This window comes from Bufo bufo, chromosome 6 (genome assembly GCF_905171765.1).
Source record: "Bufo bufo chromosome 6, aBufBuf1.1, whole genome shotgun sequence".
Classification (NCBI taxonomy): domain Eukaryota; kingdom Metazoa; phylum Chordata; class Amphibia; order Anura; family Bufonidae; genus Bufo; species Bufo bufo.
This window is the reverse complement of record NC_053394.1, coordinates 332,397,830-332,417,280: the sequence shown is the minus strand read 5'-3', so window position 1 is coordinate 332,417,280 and position 19,451 is coordinate 332,397,830. Positions and strand designations below refer to the sequence as shown.

General features: G+C 41.4%; 1 protein-coding gene across 2 annotated transcripts; it reads left to right on the top strand.

Moving 5' to 3' along the window:
- Nucleotides 1–685: 685 nt before the first annotated feature.
- On the top strand, nucleotides 686–18,871 carry LOC121003756 (interleukin-17D-like). 2 transcript variants are annotated; one of them, XM_040435644.1, is made up of 3 exons: nucleotides 686–1,652; nucleotides 12,214–12,458; nucleotides 17,406–18,871. In XM_040435644.1, the coding sequence occupies exons 1-3, from the start codon at nucleotides 1,617–1,619 to the stop codon at nucleotides 17,620–17,622; spliced, it is 498 nt and encodes a 165-aa protein (XP_040291578.1). In that variant the 5' UTR covers nucleotides 686–1,616; the 3' UTR covers nucleotides 17,623–18,871. The 2 variants fall into 2 exon arrangements, with proteins under 2 accessions (XP_040291578.1, XP_040291579.1); XM_040435645.1 differs by having other exon boundaries at nucleotides 702–1,560.
- Nucleotides 18,872–19,451: the final 580 nt, after the last annotated feature.

Sequence of the window (19,451 nt, the reverse complement as noted above, 5' to 3'; positions counted from 1 at the left end):
TCGTCTGGTGCAGGCCTCTTTTACAGAGCCCATCCTGCTAAGGTCGCTCCTGGGTTCCCGGAGGTCACCCATAGAAGGGGGGGGGGGTACTGTCACGGTTACTCAGGTGACTGATGTCAGCAAATCTTAGGAGATTGGCTGAGCATGGAGGAATCTAACAGCCTCCTTGATTTCTCTTGATTCAGTGTTGATAGGGTTAATGACCACTTCCCTTTTCTCAGCTGTTGCTCAGTGGTCATCACTTCTACCCTTTATAGTCTCACCCCACCCTTCTGACTATGCGGTTGATAGCTTCAATTGGGTTTGGCTAAGCAGGTGTGAAATCCTCTCTGGTGTTCCTATTCTTCCATCTCTACAGAAGTTAAGTGTCGTGTTTGTTTGTATTTGTTATATTCCCTGTTGTTGTATCTGGGCCTGGGACAGAGACTTCCATTCGTCCATCTGGGAAGGAATGGGTTGTCTCTGGTCCTTATAGGGAAATCAGGGCCTAGGTATACTGCTTATGAATATTCCTACCTTCAAGGTCTATCCATATTGATAGGTAGTCAGGACCTGGATTAGGGTTGTCTAGGAGGTGACCTGTTTCTTCCCTAGTTTCCAGGCCCAGTTACTGTTCCCCTTCCCTCCTGTGTTCAGACACTTGTCTGCTGATTTGGTTACATCTGTACGCTCCTGATTTTGACTTTGATTAGTTTGTATCTGCTTTCCTTTGGCACCTGGTTTGGTCTGCACCAGCAAACTCAGACCTGTTTTCTGCCACCTTACTCTGCAACCATAACCTGGGCCCCTAGCAGCCAAGACTGACATGCCTTGTGGTGGTGTCTGGTGAATACCTAGGGGTTGCCTTAGACTCTACCGTATGATGACAGGTAGCAGTTTCTGAGCTTGCTGGCTGTGGTTCCGGTCAGGAATCTAACATAACATGTACGGCATCCATCAGAGCAACTATATTCTATGGTGCTAACAGAGTCTTATACAAAAACGTTTAACTATGCACCTAATTAATGGTCCAGCATGAGCCATTTTGATAAATTTGCTACATCTATAGACTCTCTGAAATTTTGATAAATTTGGTGCATCTATAGACTCTCTGACATTAAATCTGTCAGTGTCCCACAATACAGCCAGACGGTATCTCCTGTGATACAGCCAGCAACAGACACCCATTACATACTGATGCAGCCATAGTGCCCACATAATCCATCCACTCAAATAACAGTGCTGTCCAGAGTATATCTTTCCAGAAAAACACTCCTTTCCTTGCAACAGGCCTTCTTCTCGTAACACCTGAGGGGAGTGCAAAGTGCATGACAGGTGTGACAAATCTGGGTGTGTTTTTTTACAAGCAATCCACTGCTGGCCTCCGTCCAGAAACCTGTTCCACCTTCAGTTTCAGGTTACTGCAAAGTGAGGTAAAAAAAAAAAAACTATGGGGAAGTTCTATCATTATTTGTAGGCGGCAATGACGGGAGGTTATAAAGCCTGCCAGGGATTCAGCTGCACAAACACCTCTCCTGGCTCTTCCCCTTTAAAGCCTGGGTCTAAGAAATTACAGCCGAGGTGAGATCCAATAACAGAGGGGCAACGGGGATGGATGTGTGATATATTCTGAATAGATGGCACAGAGCGTCACATTGTCAAATTATTCTTTGGTAATTCTGGTTTTTATATAGGGCGGCGGGTATTATCACAATGCACAAACAAGGCTGCTCCCAAGAATTTGAGGACAAGATGTGCTCTGCTACATCTGTAGAAATAAAATGTACATAGTCTTTTACAATGCAGAATCTATCTGTCTATCCATCCAATATTCTATCTAATTTCTATCTATCTATCTATCTATCTATCTATCTATCTATCTATCTATCTATCTATCTATCATTCCAATATTCTATCTATCAAATCTAATATCTGTCTATCTATCTATCTATCTATCTATCTATCTATCTATCTATCTATCTATCTATCTGTCTATCTATCATTCTAATATATGTATACCTATTCATCAATCCATCTACAAAACTAATATCGATCTTATATCTGTCTATCTATCTATCTATCTATCTATCTATCTATCTATCTATCTATCTATCTATCTCATATCTATCTATCTATCTATCTATCTATCTATCTCATATCTATCTATCTATCTATCTATCTATCTATCTATCTATCTATCTATCTATCTATCTATCTATCTATTATCTATCTATCTATCTATCTATCTATCTATCTCCTATCTATCTATCTATCTATCTATCTATCTATCTATCTATCTATCTAGTATTCTAGTATATATTTATCTATCCATCCAACCATCTAGAATTCTAATATCTACATACGCAGCTGAGCTAAACTTGATGGTTTACGCATTAAGTAAAAAATGGCACAAGAAGGTAAACTAACTCTTTAAATGTATTGCAATGGCTTTTGTCACAAGATGACACGAGATAACACTGTGACGTGTTATCAGAGTCAATTTTAGCTCGGCTAAATCTGTATCTGTATCTATGTAGTATTCTAATATCTATCGTTCTATATAGAGATATATATCTCATATCTATCTATCTAATATCTATCTGTGTTAGAGTACATGTGCTTTTATGTAATTTGTATATATATTTATTTTGGAGTTAGGGGTCAGATCTATAGTCCACACAGAAAACCAAATATAGTGCAAAGATCAGTTTTCTGCATATTCTATGCCTCCTCCTGGTATATCTTATTGTGATGTCTCTGAGGTTGTATCTTTTGGTGGTGTATAACTACATCAATGTGCACAGTAACATTATAGGAGCAGTTGTTAAAGGGGGGAATTGCCATTGTGCATGTGGGACGTACTGTATATACAGATTCTATCCATACAAGCAGGACATATGTACAGAATAGTGTCCTCCCTCCCCGGTCAGTTACTGAAATCAGGGGCGTGCATTTATACATTTATGAGGGATGTCCCCTCTCTGATTTCTGGGGTCACAGATCTGGAGATTCAGACCTCTAGTCTAGACCTTTGGCAGCAGACCTGACATGGCTGTTTTAGTAAATACGGTAATTGTATTCCCCATAATATAAAAATTCTGAAGCGTCTCTTCTTATAACCTTGTATTGTGCTGTTCCTCTGTTATTCATGCTAGAAATATATGAATAAATTGACACTTGAATGCTACTAGTCCCTAGAAAGTCTGACATTGTCCAATCAGTGATAACTCTGTAAGGACACACCACTTAGAAAGGGGGAAAGATGACACCCAATTGCCAATGTATTGATACATTTCTAGGACGAAAAATAGAGGAACTTTACAACACAGAGTTATAACAAAAGATGCCGCAGAACTGTTTTTTCATGGGACACAAGAGACAGGTCCTCTTTAAGAAAGGCTATGTTTATATAGTGACTAACCATTAAAAATCCGTGCCCCTCATTTCTCCAGGCAATGGAGACCTGCACACATGCATGGACCTACTCAGTCTGCATTATCTTGATAGGAGCAATCACGGGGGGGTGGATGGATCCCCACTGTCTTTCATTTCTTGCATACGTTGTGGAGATGCGCTACATGAATGATGTGGGTAAAGCACTATTTATTAAGCCATAAAATCCATTTATTGACTAGTGTTGATATAGAGTACATAGGAACGGTGAGTGTGCGCCATAATTACAATATGACCTCTATGACAATGCAGAAATGCTTTATATAATCCAGTGGCGTGACGTGGGTGATCCAGGTTAGGAACTCGTTTGAGTGATAACAATCTATCCCATCTCTACGGAATTCGAAAATATAGGAAAATCCAGCTCAAGAAATGGTGAAAAAAATTTGTAGCTTTATTGCGGCATAAAATCTTCGACAGAAACAGGAATGTTCGGTTACGCGTTTCAGACCACTAACAAATATCGGTCCTTACTCATGACTATGACTATGAGTCATGAGGAAGGACCGATATTTGTTAGTGGTCTGAAACGTGTAATTGAACATTCCTGTTTCTGTCGAAGATTTTATGCCGCAATAAAGCTACAAATTTTTTTCACCATTTCTTGAGCTGGATTTTCCTATATTTTCGAATTTACCATTACGCATCCAGGTGCTCGACTGGTGAAGGGGAAGATGAGAGCTGCTGTGTGCTTAATGTCATCTCTACGGAATATATTGAGGCTTTGTAAGAAATGAGAAGTCTACTTGTGATGGCGGATAGCATCCCACCCAACATTTACTATTGGGCAGGTTGGCTTTTCCTGCCTGATCTTATTGCTTCCCCCAAGATAAAAAATTCTGGAGGTGCCTGGTTTCCACTTATCCTTCCCCGTGAAAGTTCAGCCAAGACAAACATACATGTGAATGGGGGTATTGACTATCTTAGATGTTGGCTACCCGGTATGCCTGGCAAGGTTTATCACCTCCGTTTGCACGTCTAGCAGCCAGTGCCAGTAGACAGACCTGACCTCATGTCTTTGTCAATAGCCCTGCTAATGATCCTTAAAGCCACAGTCCACATCGCCCGACACGTTGTAACTGTGTGTTTTGCATAATATGTAGGTTGTTTGGAGACTATCTCAGCATGCGTCGCGCTTGCTCAATATGCTGGCTCGTAAATACAGGAAGATGTCAATCAGGAAACAAAATGTGTGCATGGAATTTTACAGCCCAGCGAATGCTCTAAAAATGTTCTGGGAATGCAAACAAACACATGACATCCATGCAGTGTGGCCACAAGATAAGGCAGAAGGGCACTGCTGCATCTCCTGAAAGTCAGAAGCCCTTCTCTTCAGGGTAAAGCCAAACAGTCACATGCCAAAGGCAAAGTTCACCCACCTCACATGCATTAGCTGGCATGGGTGGGCACGAACTTCTGCAGGCTAGACCATGGTTGGACCGCTTGACCTTACCTTAGTCCTCCACATTACCCCACAGGACTTCCAGTTTTCAACTCTGCTAAGAAGCCATAATGAAGGGGCACTGTGATGAGTGCCACAGTTTGCCCACATACAAGTGCCCTTTTGTTTTGTATCTCTACCCTGTCCCCACAGCTGTGTTGTATAGGTGAATATAGTTCTCCTGAGCTTGGATTTTTCTCCAGTTACCTTCACAGGGAACCGATGCATGTTATACATGGGTAAAAAAGAGTTAGCACTGTGCTGCCCAGCTAAATTTGCCATCTGGATAGTTCTGTCTGTGAGTGGTAACCTGAGTGGAGGGTGATGCTGGGTCACATTGAACTACAGACAATACGTATGCAGTGTAGCCCCTAGAGCCGGTGCAAGATACATCCATACTATTACCCATCACTTGGACCAGCTTTGCTTTGCTCCCTCCACCAACACTAACACTTATTTTATTTCATTTTGGGTAGGATTGGCTGACAATGTGTATGGGGGGGGGGGGGGGCTCCCAACTCTCTGCCAACACATGTTGTCATGGGAGAGAAGAACTGGACCCAATGATTTTCAGCTAATGAGCCTTTTTGTCTCAAGGGAGAGGTGTCTGAAAGCAACTTTGTCCTATCTCCCCATTGAAAACACACACACTCTCAGCCAAACCAAGTAGGTATGTGTATGGGGGATTCAGGAGAGATCAGTTGACAGCTTTTGATGATGTATGGGTACCTTTAAATAAAACCCACTAGACTGCCTACAACCTTCTGCCTACAACCATGATGGGGTTCCTTGGCCCCCATCACGGTTCCATGAAGGCATAGCCAGCTCATTGGAGTTCAGGAGGAAGAGAGGGAACATCCAAGCTGATAAATTCTTTTTAGAACCTTATGTCACTTTTGGCCACCAAATGTCAATAAATATCCATTTAGTTACTGGAAAATCTCTTTAATACTTCATTTTACTCACCATGTATAGATTTATTTACACTGTATGTTTATTATATGCACTGTAATCTGCACTGTAATGTTTACATTGCTAGTAAACTAGTACAAATGAAGATAAGAAACTTTGTTATATATCTAATTACAGAAAATGCCTCGTTCTCCACTTAGCAGACTACCCACCCATCCCCCCCTGCTGTATCCTGCAGTGATCACTCTCAATTTACTGTTAAAATCCTCAGTGAAGATAGGAAGTCAGCTTAACTGATAGATCAGGTTACAGTGCCAGCCCATAGAAATATAGAAGCATTATATACTGTAAGTGCATAAACTAACTAAATAAATATTAGGGTGTGGCAGGAGTGGCAGGGAAAGCAAGAGGAAAACAGAGACAGAGACACACAGAGATGCTGTAGTAAGTTTTCTGTCTCACTTCAGTGCTGGATTCATAGCTACATTTTTCATTACTTTTGTACAATGCACTCCATGCTGCTGCTGCTTCTGAGGTTGTGCTTCAGTGAGATAGCAGAGCAGGATCTCCTCTTCCCTGTGTGTGCTGTGTATAGGAGGCAGTCTTCAATTATCAGCTCACGGAAAACTTACAATCAGAAATGGAGCCTGCAGAGGGGTACACTGGCGATACAAGTGATAAAATGATCAAGTATAGAGTTATTCTTCTTGTACACACACATAATAAGTCATGTGAAATGACAGCTACACTTTGAACAGAAATGTTTTGTTCACTCATCTTTAGATGAAATGTCAGAAAATTTGGGGAATCTGGAAGGTCCGGTTATACTGAATGTGAATTTTTTGCGAGCTTTAAATTTAACACTGACAAAAGTGATAAGTAAGTTTAGGATGAGCTCTAAAAACATGACCATAAAAAGCTGCAATCGACTGAGAGCAAATCATGCGGGAAATGACTGTTTTAGGGTAAACAGTTGCTATAGACTTTAGGTTTTTTCTTATAGTAAATATCATGCTGTTATTTGCACAGATTCTAAATGCTAACCTAAAGAGTGACATGGAACCATTTAAAGTCCTATGTGGCAGATTTAAATGGGTTGTTCGGCCCTTGGGACCTTTTCTGCATACCTCCAGCATGGCCAGACCCACAGTGTGAATCATCCTTACCCGTACCCCAGGGCTGGCTTCCAGCCGCTTTGCTCCTCTGGCTCCACTGCTGCTACTGGGGTGTGGTTTGAAGCGGGTCATTTGACATAACTTGCCATCACTGCAGCCAGTCAGTGACCACTGCAGCAGAGCCAGGGAAGCGAAGGAGCTGGAACCTAGCATTGGGGTCTATGAAAGTGTGATTTCCACCACTGCTGGGGGGTCTGCAGTAAAGGTCCCCAGAGGTGAAGAACCTCTTTAAGCAAGCAGTTGAGTGGGCTGTGCATAGAAGTGAAGGTGAGTTACAAAACAGTATAGCACAGCCCATTCGGCTGTTTCCATAACTCCATCCATCCTGGCCGCTGCATAAGATGGGTATTCCAACCTCACCCATTCATGCTTGAGATAGGATTACCCCTTTAAGCTTGCAATATCTGCCATTGGTGGAAAGAAGTCTCAGGCAGCTGGATTTCAACATGCCCACTCATTTATGTACTTAGAGAAATATGCCATCTCTAGAGGTGTCTGGAAGTAGTTTACTCCCCTCTCTGTATCCAGAACACATGCATGCTTGGCTGAGCCAAATGGACATGCGTATAGGGGGTTGAAAGAAATATCTGTTCGCTGAGCCTGGCATGCATATATACGGGGTCGGGAGAGATAGCTGTCAGCCCACAACTATCGAACATGTATGACTAGATTTTATCTTCTGCCTTGGGTCATGTGATAATCAAGATTATTAAGTCCATATACGAATCTACAGTTCCATAAACAGTATTATGATATGAAAAGAAGGAAATGGAAACAAAAAGTAACATAAATTCAGTAAATCAGTCTCATGCATGTCAACAAGCCAACCATGGCCCTTTAACTATCGACGTAAGCTTGTATTCGCTCCAGGAGGAACTTTGCACCGTTTTATGGCGTATTGTACTGAAGGTCTATTAGACTTCTCTACAGCGTCGTGTGTCATCCTGTAATAAATGTCTTTTTTTTTTTTTTACTCTGGATGGCTTAATAAATTGTATTTTAAATACTTGTGATGTTGAAACCCCCCATAAGTGCGTTTATGGCAAACAGTTTGGTTTTTACGAGGCCATTCTCTTTCTAGTATAAATTAGGGTGATTTGGGTATTACCACTTCTCATTAAATAAAGCTGAACAGTATGTATATTTATAGTGCTGTCAGAGGCAATGAGCAAATGTGGATAGATCTCTAGATCTCTACCAGCGGCACACAGCTTGAAGGTCGAAAGGGAGGAAATGAACAGTCTTATATAAGTGACCAATGGCCACATGCAATGCCAGCTTTACTGTGGATAGTGACCTGCCTGGTACTATCAAAATTGTCACAGACTTTACAAATACCTATAGCATACAGTGCCTAAATTATAAGTGCTATACAGTATGTTGCACAGATAATACTTCCATATACTGCTATACAGTGGCAATATCACCACAACTGCAAAAACAATATACAGTACAGTGCATAAATAGCAGTGCCATATACTGTGTACATAGATGACAGAGCAATAAAAAGGCCTTGTGCATGAGATCAGTCTCAGAACTATTGAGATAAATCAAATATATATATAAAAATATATATAATAAAAAATAAAAAATATATCAAATATAAAAAATATATAATATAAAATATAATATATATATTATATATACATACTGCATATATCTTAATGCGCATACAGTATGTATCGGCATGAAGCAGATACATCAGGAATCTAAATAAAGGTGGACCTCCCCTTTGATAAGCTGATTTGCATACTCCAGACCTCAGTAGTAAATAACAGGAAACGTATTTTTCTTTTTTTTCTTTATAGTGTCCTTTTAAAGGGTTTTTTGGGGATTTACATATTGATTGCCTATCCTCAGAATAGGTCATCAATATCAGTTTGGTGGTGGTCCAACTACCGAGACCCCCGCTGATCTGTGACCGCTTAGGCCTCTTCCTAGGCCAGGCATGCTCAACCTGCGGCCCTCCAGCTGTTGCAAAACTACAACTCCCAGCATGCCCGAACAGCCTACAGCTATCAGCATACAGCAGGGCAATTGTGGGAGTTGTAGTTTTACAACAGCTGGAGGGCCGCAGGTTGAGCATCCCTGTCCTAGGCCATGTGTTGTCACGTTCATCGGTCACATGGCGCCCTAAACGCAGCTTATTTCCCATTTAAATGAATGGGGCTGGGCTTCCATACCAAGCATAGCCGCTAATAAATAGATAGCGTTGTGCTTGGTAAGCTGTAAGGGTTCTACGAAGCTAACCAGAGCTCTGATGAGTGCCGCAGCTTCCTCAAAAGCTGATCGGTGGTGGTTTCGGGAGTTGGACCCCTGCCAATCTCATATTGATGACCTATACTGAGGATAGGTCATCAATATATAAATCTCAGAGAACCCTTTTAAACTGCTGTGATGATAAATCCTCAGACAACTATGTTTATTTACCCCTAACGTGGACTCGTGAACAGAGGTCCAGACACATGAAATAATTTGGCTGTCCCTCATTGTTTTATTGTGTAACTAGAAACCTTAGGACATCATTCGTTGTCCATAAACATGTAATAACGTAAATGATTGCCTTATTATAATATAGGGGTTATCCAATCCCCTCTCAGATTGGAGTCTTGCACCACTGGGAAACAGCTGCTGGCATGGAAATGAAGCATTACATGGATGCCTTTTAGACGAATTGCCCACATTAATCGAATTTGCCAAAGATGTGGTCTAATAATGTATATGGATATGGTGTTTTTTTTTTATGAGACCCTTTTAACATTTTTCACATTCAAAATGGCAGCTAAAATATGATCAATTGCTACTCCTAGTGGACCCCACCCAATAACGCCACTTGATATCACTTCTTCAGCTAGTAATGCACACTCTCAGTGCTTGTGGCTTGGCTTTGTTCGATGGGGCAGAGGGAAGACTATGGCACGAAACCTATAAGCTGTGAATATTTGAAGTTGAGATGTAATGGAATTTTTGCTGTCTAATATTTGTCATCTTGTGACTTATTATTACTTTTATTATTTTTCTGATTGAATGCAATGTATGGAATGATGCTGCTCTTCCTCCCCTCTCACAGCACAGAAATTAAGGGGGAGATGCCTCAGATGCATATTCATTCATACCCTTTTCACAGTATTGTCCAAAGATCAACACTTATCACTTTACCACAGGATAAGATGATAGTGAACCCCAACAATCATAAAAATAAAGCTCCGTGTGTCCCTGCCGGAACATTCAAAGCCTATAGGACTGATGAAAATAACCAAATGTTGTACAACTATCTCCATCAGTCTTATAGACATTGAAAAGAGTGGCAGAACACATGCTCAATTGGTGCTCCATGTAAATGGGCACAGAGAACATTTGCATAGGTCATAAGTGTTGATCTTGGAACAACCCCTTCAGCCAGCTTTTTGGGGACTGAGAGATTTAGAAACACCTGAAGGTAGGGAACTACAGGTTGATGGAAGGTGAGCAAGGTGCGACTTTCCCCTAATAAAAGCATGTAGTTTTGTATTACTGATATAAGGAAACAAAAAGTTAGAAATGCTCAAGGATCAAGGTGGAACATGTTGGAGTTTGCACATAATATAGAAAAGTGTTGTTGGAGAACGTTACAAGATCCTATCCCAGCCCTAACTCATCTCTTCAACCTATCACTAACCTCTGGTGTCTTCTCCTCTGGTTTTAAACATGCTACCATTACACCCATCCTCAAAACGCCTTCACTTGACCCATCTTATTTGTCCAGTTATCGCCCCATATCACTTCTTCCATATGCCTCAAAGCTATTTGAGCAACATGTCCATTCTGAACTGTCCTCTCATCTGACCCCACCACTCAACTGAGACTGCCCTCACCAAAGTCACCAATGACCTACTAACAGCCAAAACCAAAACACATTACTCTGTCCTCCTTCTCCTTGACCTGTCCTCTGCCTTTGACACTGTCGACCACTCCCTTCTGTTACAAACTCTCTTGGCATCACTGACCTGGCCCTCTCCTGGATCCCATCATACCTCACATAGTGGACATTTAGCGTCTCCCACTCTTATACCACCTCCTCGTCTCATTCCCTCTCTGTGTGTGTACCGTAAGGCTCTGTCCTAGGACCCCTGCTCTTCTCTATCTACACTTTCGGCCTGAGACAGCTCATAGAGTCCCATGGCTTTCAGTATCCCTTTTATGCTGATGACACAAATATACCTCTCTGGTCCAGATATCACCACCTTACTATTCAGAATCCCACAATGCCTATCTTCTTCTCCTCTTGCTTTCTAAAACTTAACATGGATAAAACAGAATTCATCATCTTTCCCCCATTTTGCTCAACCTCCCCAACAGACCTATCTATCACAATCAATAGCTGCACACTCTCCCCGGTCAACCAAGTCCGCTGCCTTGGAGTGACCTTGGATTCTGCCCTCTCCTTCTGACCGCACAACCATGCCCTTTCCACCACCTGCCGCCTCCAACTCAAAAATATCTCCCGCATCCGTGCTTTCCTCAGCTTTGAGTCTGCGAAAATGCTTGTACATGCCCTCATCATCTCCCGCCTAGACTACTGCATTATCCTCCTACGTGGCCTTCCATCTAGAACTCTCACACCCCACCAATCTATCCTCAACTCGACTGCTGCCCGACTAATCCACCTCTCACCCTGTTACTCCTCTGCCTCTCCCCGCTGCCAATCCCTTCACTGGCTCCCCATTGCCCAGCAAATTCAGTTCAAACTACTAACAAATACATACAAGGCTGTCCACAACCTATCCCCCCCCTACATCTTTGAGCTACTTTCCCGATACATCCCCACACGCAATCTTTGATCCTCACAAGACCTTCTTCTCTCCTCTCCTCTTATCACCTCTTCCCACAATCGCCTCCAAGATTTCTCCCGTGCTTCCCTTACACTCTGGAACTCGTTCCCCAACATATCAGACTCTCACCTATAGTGGAATCCTTCAAAAGAAACCTAAAAACCCACCACTTCAGACAAGCCTACAACCAGTGACCCTGCCGTCTCTATACCACCATGACCAACTTTACCCTCTCCTACTGTGTCCTTCTCCCCTTCTCCCCCGTCTTGTTCATGCTTAGTGCAATTGTCTGTATTATGTATGTACACCCCTTTTCATATGTACAGCGCTATGGAATGAATGGCACTGAAATAATAATAATAATAATAATGAAGAATTGTACAATGTATTTCTTTACAGTTGTCAAGTTCTTGAGCACTTGTCTTTTTTTTTGCTCATGCAGATGAAGAAGCTGATTTTCTCTGTCATTCTGATCTTGTCATGTACGCTGTGTCAAGGGCATCGCATAAGATGCAAAGATCCCTCTGAGGAATCTTTAAAGCAGAAATATCAACGACTGTCACCAGAATCTCTCCTTCTAAGCAAGACAGACTACGTCCCTGATGTAAAGATGAAAAGATGCCCCACAAGTGTCAACGTCTCCTCAGAGCTGATGCAAGACAGAAGTATTTCCCCATGGTCCTACAGGTAAGACGTATGTTTATTGTACTTGGAGTGTCTTCTTATAGATACATTCGGAATAATTATTTTCTCACCCAACCCATTGCATGTCTATATTTAGGTTGCTATAAGCTAGTCAGTATAGTAGAAACTAAAGGGGTTAAGAATGGGATAAAAACATCACAAATGCTGTGCTAGGATTAAAGAGTCACTAACTTTTCAAAAAATACTTTTGATATGTCATAGAAACATCAAAAGCTTAGATCGATAGGGGTCTGAACGCTAAGACCCCCAAGATCCCTAGAATGAGGCCACATAAGAAGGGCTCCATATAAGTTTATGGGCCCATCTCAATTCATATTCAGCAGCTAGAGTGATATGTATGTGCTTCTCTCATCTCGTTCTAGGGATTGGTGGGGATCTCAACTTTTGGTATTTCTCTATGACATATCAACATTTTTTTGAAGTTAGTGACCCTATAAGATGTGATCATGTATGTGCAAAACTTACACTTCCTGTAATGTAATGCTGAAATATTTAAAGAGGTTGGCCACTTTCTGGTTACTGTTGAGCAATGTGTTTGTAAGATGACAATATGGCACTTACTAATATACCCTTTGTTGAAATTCTGTGCCATTTTATGTATGTCAAGAGGTGTGCCCCCTTGTTTGCCAAGTCTTTTCTGCTGTCTAAACAGAGGTCCTGTCCATAAAATGGCTACTGTTGAAGGATCATGTGACCAGGTAAATAACCTCCATGTAATATCTACTCTATTCAAATATACTGCACCTGCCATCTGCACTAGCACTGCTGGAAGTTTAGTGCAGGTGCAGTGGATTTGAATGGGGGAGGCTGTATGACATCAGCGCCCATCTTATGGACAGGACCTCTATGTGGACAGCACTGAGGATTTGCCTATCAAGGGGACATGACTTATGAAATATGGAAAACAGGACAGAATAGCAACAAAGGCTATATTAGAAAATGCCACATACTCATCTTACCTACACACTGGTCACGAGTAGCCAGAAAATGGCCAACCGCTTTAAGGGTGAGAGATATGGGTGGGTATCCTGGATAGAATCAGCTTTATGTAGGTGGTGGAAATATTTTGAGAAAGTGGAAAGTGCAAAGTAAGTTTCAATGACGTGTACCTTAGAGAAACCAAGGGGCTGCAACTGCTATGGGGCACCCGGAGACAGGTGGCAAATTCTAGGTTGTCCTTGTCCACATATAAGTGACGTGATCTCCACATGGGCTGTAATGTTAGCAAAGTAGGAAATGGTCATTCAATGCAATCAAGTTGTTAAAATGGCATTAGTAGGAGTGTGATGAGGTCAGGGGCGGATTGGCCATAGACCCCACCAGGAAAGTTCCCGGTGGGCCGATACTCCATTGCTCTCACCACTGTCTTTATGATTTCAATACGTAAAGTAGTACTATCTTCCAGGCAGCTGTCCGCATACATCAGAACTTGACATCAGGCCTGATGTACAAGGACCGTGGCCCTGGTAGATAGGTCTATTACAGTATTCATTTATTAATACTGTACAGACCTAGAAGGACCTGACACTCCCAGCGTCAGGAACATCACATGACCTCAGGACGTAGCCAATGGTGTCCAGGGACGTCACCTAGCACACAGACCATGACTATAGCTTACTCCACTGCCAGTGCGGAGCTAGGTTGATGCTCCACCTCCCTTCTATGTCCATCAACTCTCCTGCTGAGAACAAGCTGCCGAGTGGGCCCTCACCTCATCAGCCTGCCTAGCTTCTTCAGACAATGCCCCAGGCCTGCTATGTGCTGCTCACAGCTCCCGACTGCCTCAGCTTCCAGTGTGGACCTTCAGCTGCCCTGGTGCCTGGTGTGGTGGACTGGTGGTGGCATGTGTTACCTAAGTAAAAATATTTAGTGTGATGCATATCTAATGTACTAGTAATATAATGCATTATTATACACAGTATATTCTAGTACATTACATTAATAATAGATTACATATACATATGTAATGTACTAGTATACACTGTGTATATACATAGGAATGTAATACACTAGTATACACAGTTTATACTAATACATTACATTACTAGTACATTATATATTCATAACGTGTTGTATGACATACCTTATATATGTAATGTACTAGTATATACATAGTAATGTAATGCACTAGTATGCATAGTGTAGACGAGTACATTCCATTACTAGTACATTACATATGTAGGCACCCAAATTCTCCTGCTGCACTGTGGTATCTGGTTCTGCTGGGGCAGTATATTTTGCTGCACTGTGGTATTTGGTTCTGCTGGGGCAGATGCCCAGCGGCATTGTCTGTGAGCTGCAATAAATGTCCTATAGGGTGAAATCAGACGATCACATGTTAAAGGCTTAAGATAATTGAAAAGTTTTTAAAGTATAAAAAAAAAAAAAAATTCAAATCAGTGCCCTTCCCCATATAAAAAAAAAAGTAAACAATAAAAATAAAGATCATTTTTATTGTTGCACACAAAATGCCTGTACTATTAAAATATAAGCGTATTTATTCGGTACGGTGAATGCCGTAATGGAAAACAAAATCGGAATGGTGGATTCACAGTTTTTTGTCAGTTCATCTCCCAAAAAAGCTGAAAAAAATGTGATCAAAAAGACATATACATTCTAAAATGGTATCAATAAAAACTACAGATTGCCCCGCAAAAAATCCACCTACTTGGCTTAGCCACACCTTTTACCAGTTTGACTCCGTCTACAACATGGGGACACTTTTACTTTTTTTTTTCCAGGGCCACTTTGAGTTCCCAATCCGCCCCTGGATGATGTCAATCAGTTCCTGAAAGGGACCTCATTTTTATTGTTGGCAATATGTTTCTATGGTACCTTATAGTATGGTTTATCATGGCGATATTATAAAGAGACTATGCCAGGAATTAAGAGTTGGATAATTCTGCCCATGTATTTCTATAAAACTGTATGTCCACCATCTAACTGCATTTTATACAATTTTATGGTTTTAGTTAGAATTATTCGATGAGTCCATGGATAAGCTTGTAAATGCAGCCTTAGGGTACTTTTCCCACTAGCATTTTTCTTTTCCGGCACTGAGTTCCGTCAAAAGGGCTCAATGCCGGAAAAGAACTGATCAGGTTTATCCCTATGCATTCTAAATGGAGAGTAATCCGTTCAGGATGCATCAGGATGTCTTCCGTTCAGTCATTTTGACTGATCAGACAAAAGATAAAACCGTAGCATGCTGCGGTTTTATCTCCGGCCAAAAAAACTGAAGACTTGCCTGAATGCCGGACCCGGCATTTTTTTTCCATAGGAATGTTTTAGACCCAAAAAAAGGTGAAAAAAATAAATGCCGGATCCGTTTTGCCAGATGACACCGGAAAAACAGATCCGGCGTTTCAATGCATTTTCCTGACTGATCAGGCATTTTTAAGACTGATCAGGATCCTGATCAGTCTTACAAATGCCAACAGTTGGCATACATTTTGCCGGATCCAGCAGGCAGTTCCGGCGACTGAACTGCTTTCTGGATCACTCTGCCGCAAATGTGAAAGTAGCCTTAGGCGCCTTTCACACGGGCGTTGCGGGAAAAGGTGTGGTTGCGTTGCGGGAACATGCACGATTTTTCCACGCGAGTTCAAAACATTATAATGCGTTTTGCACTCGCGTGAGAAAAATCGCGCATGTTTGGTACCCAAACCCGAACTTCTTCACAGAAGTTCGGGCTTGGGATCGGTGTTCTGTAGATTGTATTATTTTCCCTTATGACATGGTTATAAGGGAAAATAATAGCATTCTGAATACAGAATGCATAGTAAAATAGGGCTGGAGGGGTTAAAAAATAATAATAATAATAATTAAACTCACCTTAGTCCACTTGATTGCGCAGCCCGGCATCTCTTCTGTCTCCTTCTTTGCTGATTGCAGGAAAAGGACCTGTGGTGATGTCACTCCGGTCATCACATGGTCTATTACATGATCCATCACCATGGTAAAAGATCATGTGATGGATCATGTGATGACCGGAGTGACGTCACCACAGGTCCTTTTTCTGCAATCAGCAAAGAAGGAGACAGAAGAGAAGCCGGGCTGCGAGATCAAGTGGATTAAGGTGAGTTTAATTATTATTATTATTTTTTTTAACCCCTCCAGCCCTATTTTACTATGCATTCTGTATTCAGAATGCTATTATTTTCCCTTATAACCATGTTATAAGGGAAAATAATAATGATCGGGTCTCCATCCCGATCGTCTCCTAGCAACCGTGCGTGAAAATCGCACCGCATCCGCACTTGCTTGCGGATGCTTGCGATTTTCACGCAACCCCATTCATTTCTATGGGGCCTACGTTACGTGAAAAAGGCACAAAGAGGAGCATGCTGCGATTTTCACGCAACGCACAAGTGATGCGTGAAAATCACCGCTCGTGTGCACAGCCCCATAGAAATTAATGGGTCATGATTCAGTGCGGGTGCAATGCGTTCAACTCACGCATCGCATCCGAGCGGAATACTCGCCCGTGTGAAAGGGGCCTTAGTATCAGAGCCAATTTTGCAGAAAAAAGTGCAACAGGTAAAGTAGGCTCTCTCTCTCTCTCTCCTCAGGGTTTATACTTGAATACTGCCATAGTATATCAAATAATGCATTGCACAACCAATACTATCATTCAGTGGCCAATGCATACTACTATGCAAAGCCTAAATATGACTTCCATGCAGTATCCAAACAATACCACCATGTACACAGTGTCCACATTGCACTGCCATATATTTCACACCCAATAAGGCTATTCAGTGGCCTAAAACTGCTACTTAGTGTACTTGTAAAACCACCAGTAATGGGGGGAGAAGTAAAGAGGTTAATGGTAAACTTCATGTTGGTCTAGGGCAGTTAAGGCACTCCACTCTCAGGTTGCTCCTATATGAATAACCACTAACCCAACATTTCCTTTGTTATTTTTAGAATTACTGAAGATATGAACAGATACCCGCGAGAGATTGTTGAAGCCTACTGTCTGTGCAAAGGCTGTGTTACCTCCAAAGAAAGTTCAATGGTCAGTGAACCATTCTACAGAGAAGTCCCAGTCTTATACAAATCCTCAAAATGTAAGAAGTCTCGCTACGTCTACAAGCTGCGATCCATAAGGATTGCTCAGTTTTGCATCTGTCGTTTCCACTAAAGATCTGAAGACTTGTGAACAGGACAACCCTTCCACGTTGATGCCTGATGTTAAGGAGATAGCTTGGTTTGTCTTTGCTTGATATCAATCTTAAAAATCTGTTAAGTGAATGACATAGTTCAAGTGTTTAATGGATTAACCTCTCCCATACATCGATATCTGTACTGCCATAATCTGCAAACCCTGTTTTTGAGAAATCTTTACAAATCTTTACAAATTTTGGGAAATCCGTAATGCAACCATGGAATGAAGATCAACATTACATTAGAAGAAATAACTAGATGTTCTAAAAAGAATAAAAGGCAAATGTTATCCATGATGACCTCATATTTGGTTAATCCAGTAAACGTGTAGCATTTTAGAAGTTTTTTTAGTTTCCATATCTGTGTGTTGTTTTTGTACATTGTGTTACTAGGAGAGTGAGGTGTTTTTCGGCTTTTTTAGGTATGGCAATTGTGTATCTTTTATAGGAGACTATGAAACTTGACTACCGATAATATACATTCAGGATTTTAGAAGGACTTTCTGCACTTGTTTTTCTTCTTTTGCCTAGAAAATACAGAAGAGTAAAAGAATGTATGGACAATTGTTAGGCTTGTTTTGTACATGCACAGTTGACTGCACTGCTGTATAAAGTTCGGCACATTGTGTTTTTATGCTTTTTATTGCAGAGTTTATATCTTTTATTAATAAAATGAAGAATGTCTTTACCAAATCAATATTTCTGCAAAACATTTAAGTGGTACATCTCTTCATATTTCATTTTTAAATAGGATCTGTCTCAAAGCAAATCTGTCACATTGAAAATACAGCACAATTTGTAGAAGGCATGTTATAGAGCAGGAGGAGCTGAGCAGATTGATAGATAGTTTGTGATGCCCAATTAGGGCTTTGGGCTCCACGGTGCATTTGTCTGGGTTATAGGCTTCAGATACTCAGGCATACTGGTGAGGCAGATTGCAGGTCTGCTAGAGGACTATCCCCTGCAGCTGTACATTGTAGAGTCACATTTTGAAAAGCGAGAAAAAGAAATACAAAATTTCACTCCACTGGTTAGATTCGAGAAAAAGAGAGCAAAAGTACCAGGCCCCTATAGCAGCCTCTAGAACTGGGAATGGTTTAAAGGAGCTGTGCCAGGAAAAATATTCTATATTTTTTAAACCGGCACCTGGATCAGAATAATTTTGTAATTGCATGTAATTAGAAATTTACTATAGCCACTGAGCTATTCAATAAAATTTATCTGTATAGCGCCACCTGCTGTTTGTTCTTTTCCTTATTTCTTGTCCACCTCACTGTGGTGGTCACACACGCTCAGTTTAAATCTTCAACAGTCACCAGCCTTATCTTCTCTTAGAAGTTGTGGCAGTTACAGGGAAAAAGAAAGGATATGCCCCCTGATAAATGACACACACCCTGAGCTTCCTGCCTGACATATATCTAGCAAAACAATTGGAGAAATAAATTCTCTGGTTCCATGTGAGGTACAGGGCTGGTTGTAGCTTTGTTAGAAAGAGATTGCCATGTACTATATGATGTTTGATTTTCATTCTTTACATCAATCATGCAAATAATGGCCACAGGAAGAGAAAGGTGCTCATAGGGTGAGTATGTCAAAAACAGTGTCCTCCAAACACAGGCGGGTTAATTATGCTCACCTGTTCAGGTTACACCAATCTGCGACTTTGCTGTGGCTCATCATCACTAGTGCTAGTGGACGATCAAATTTGAAACTGTTCTGCCTCTCTTGCGCTTTCTGTATCAGAACAGATAAATGCGTATGCCTCTTCTGCCATATAAATATGCTCAGTCATTTTATATGGTGCAAA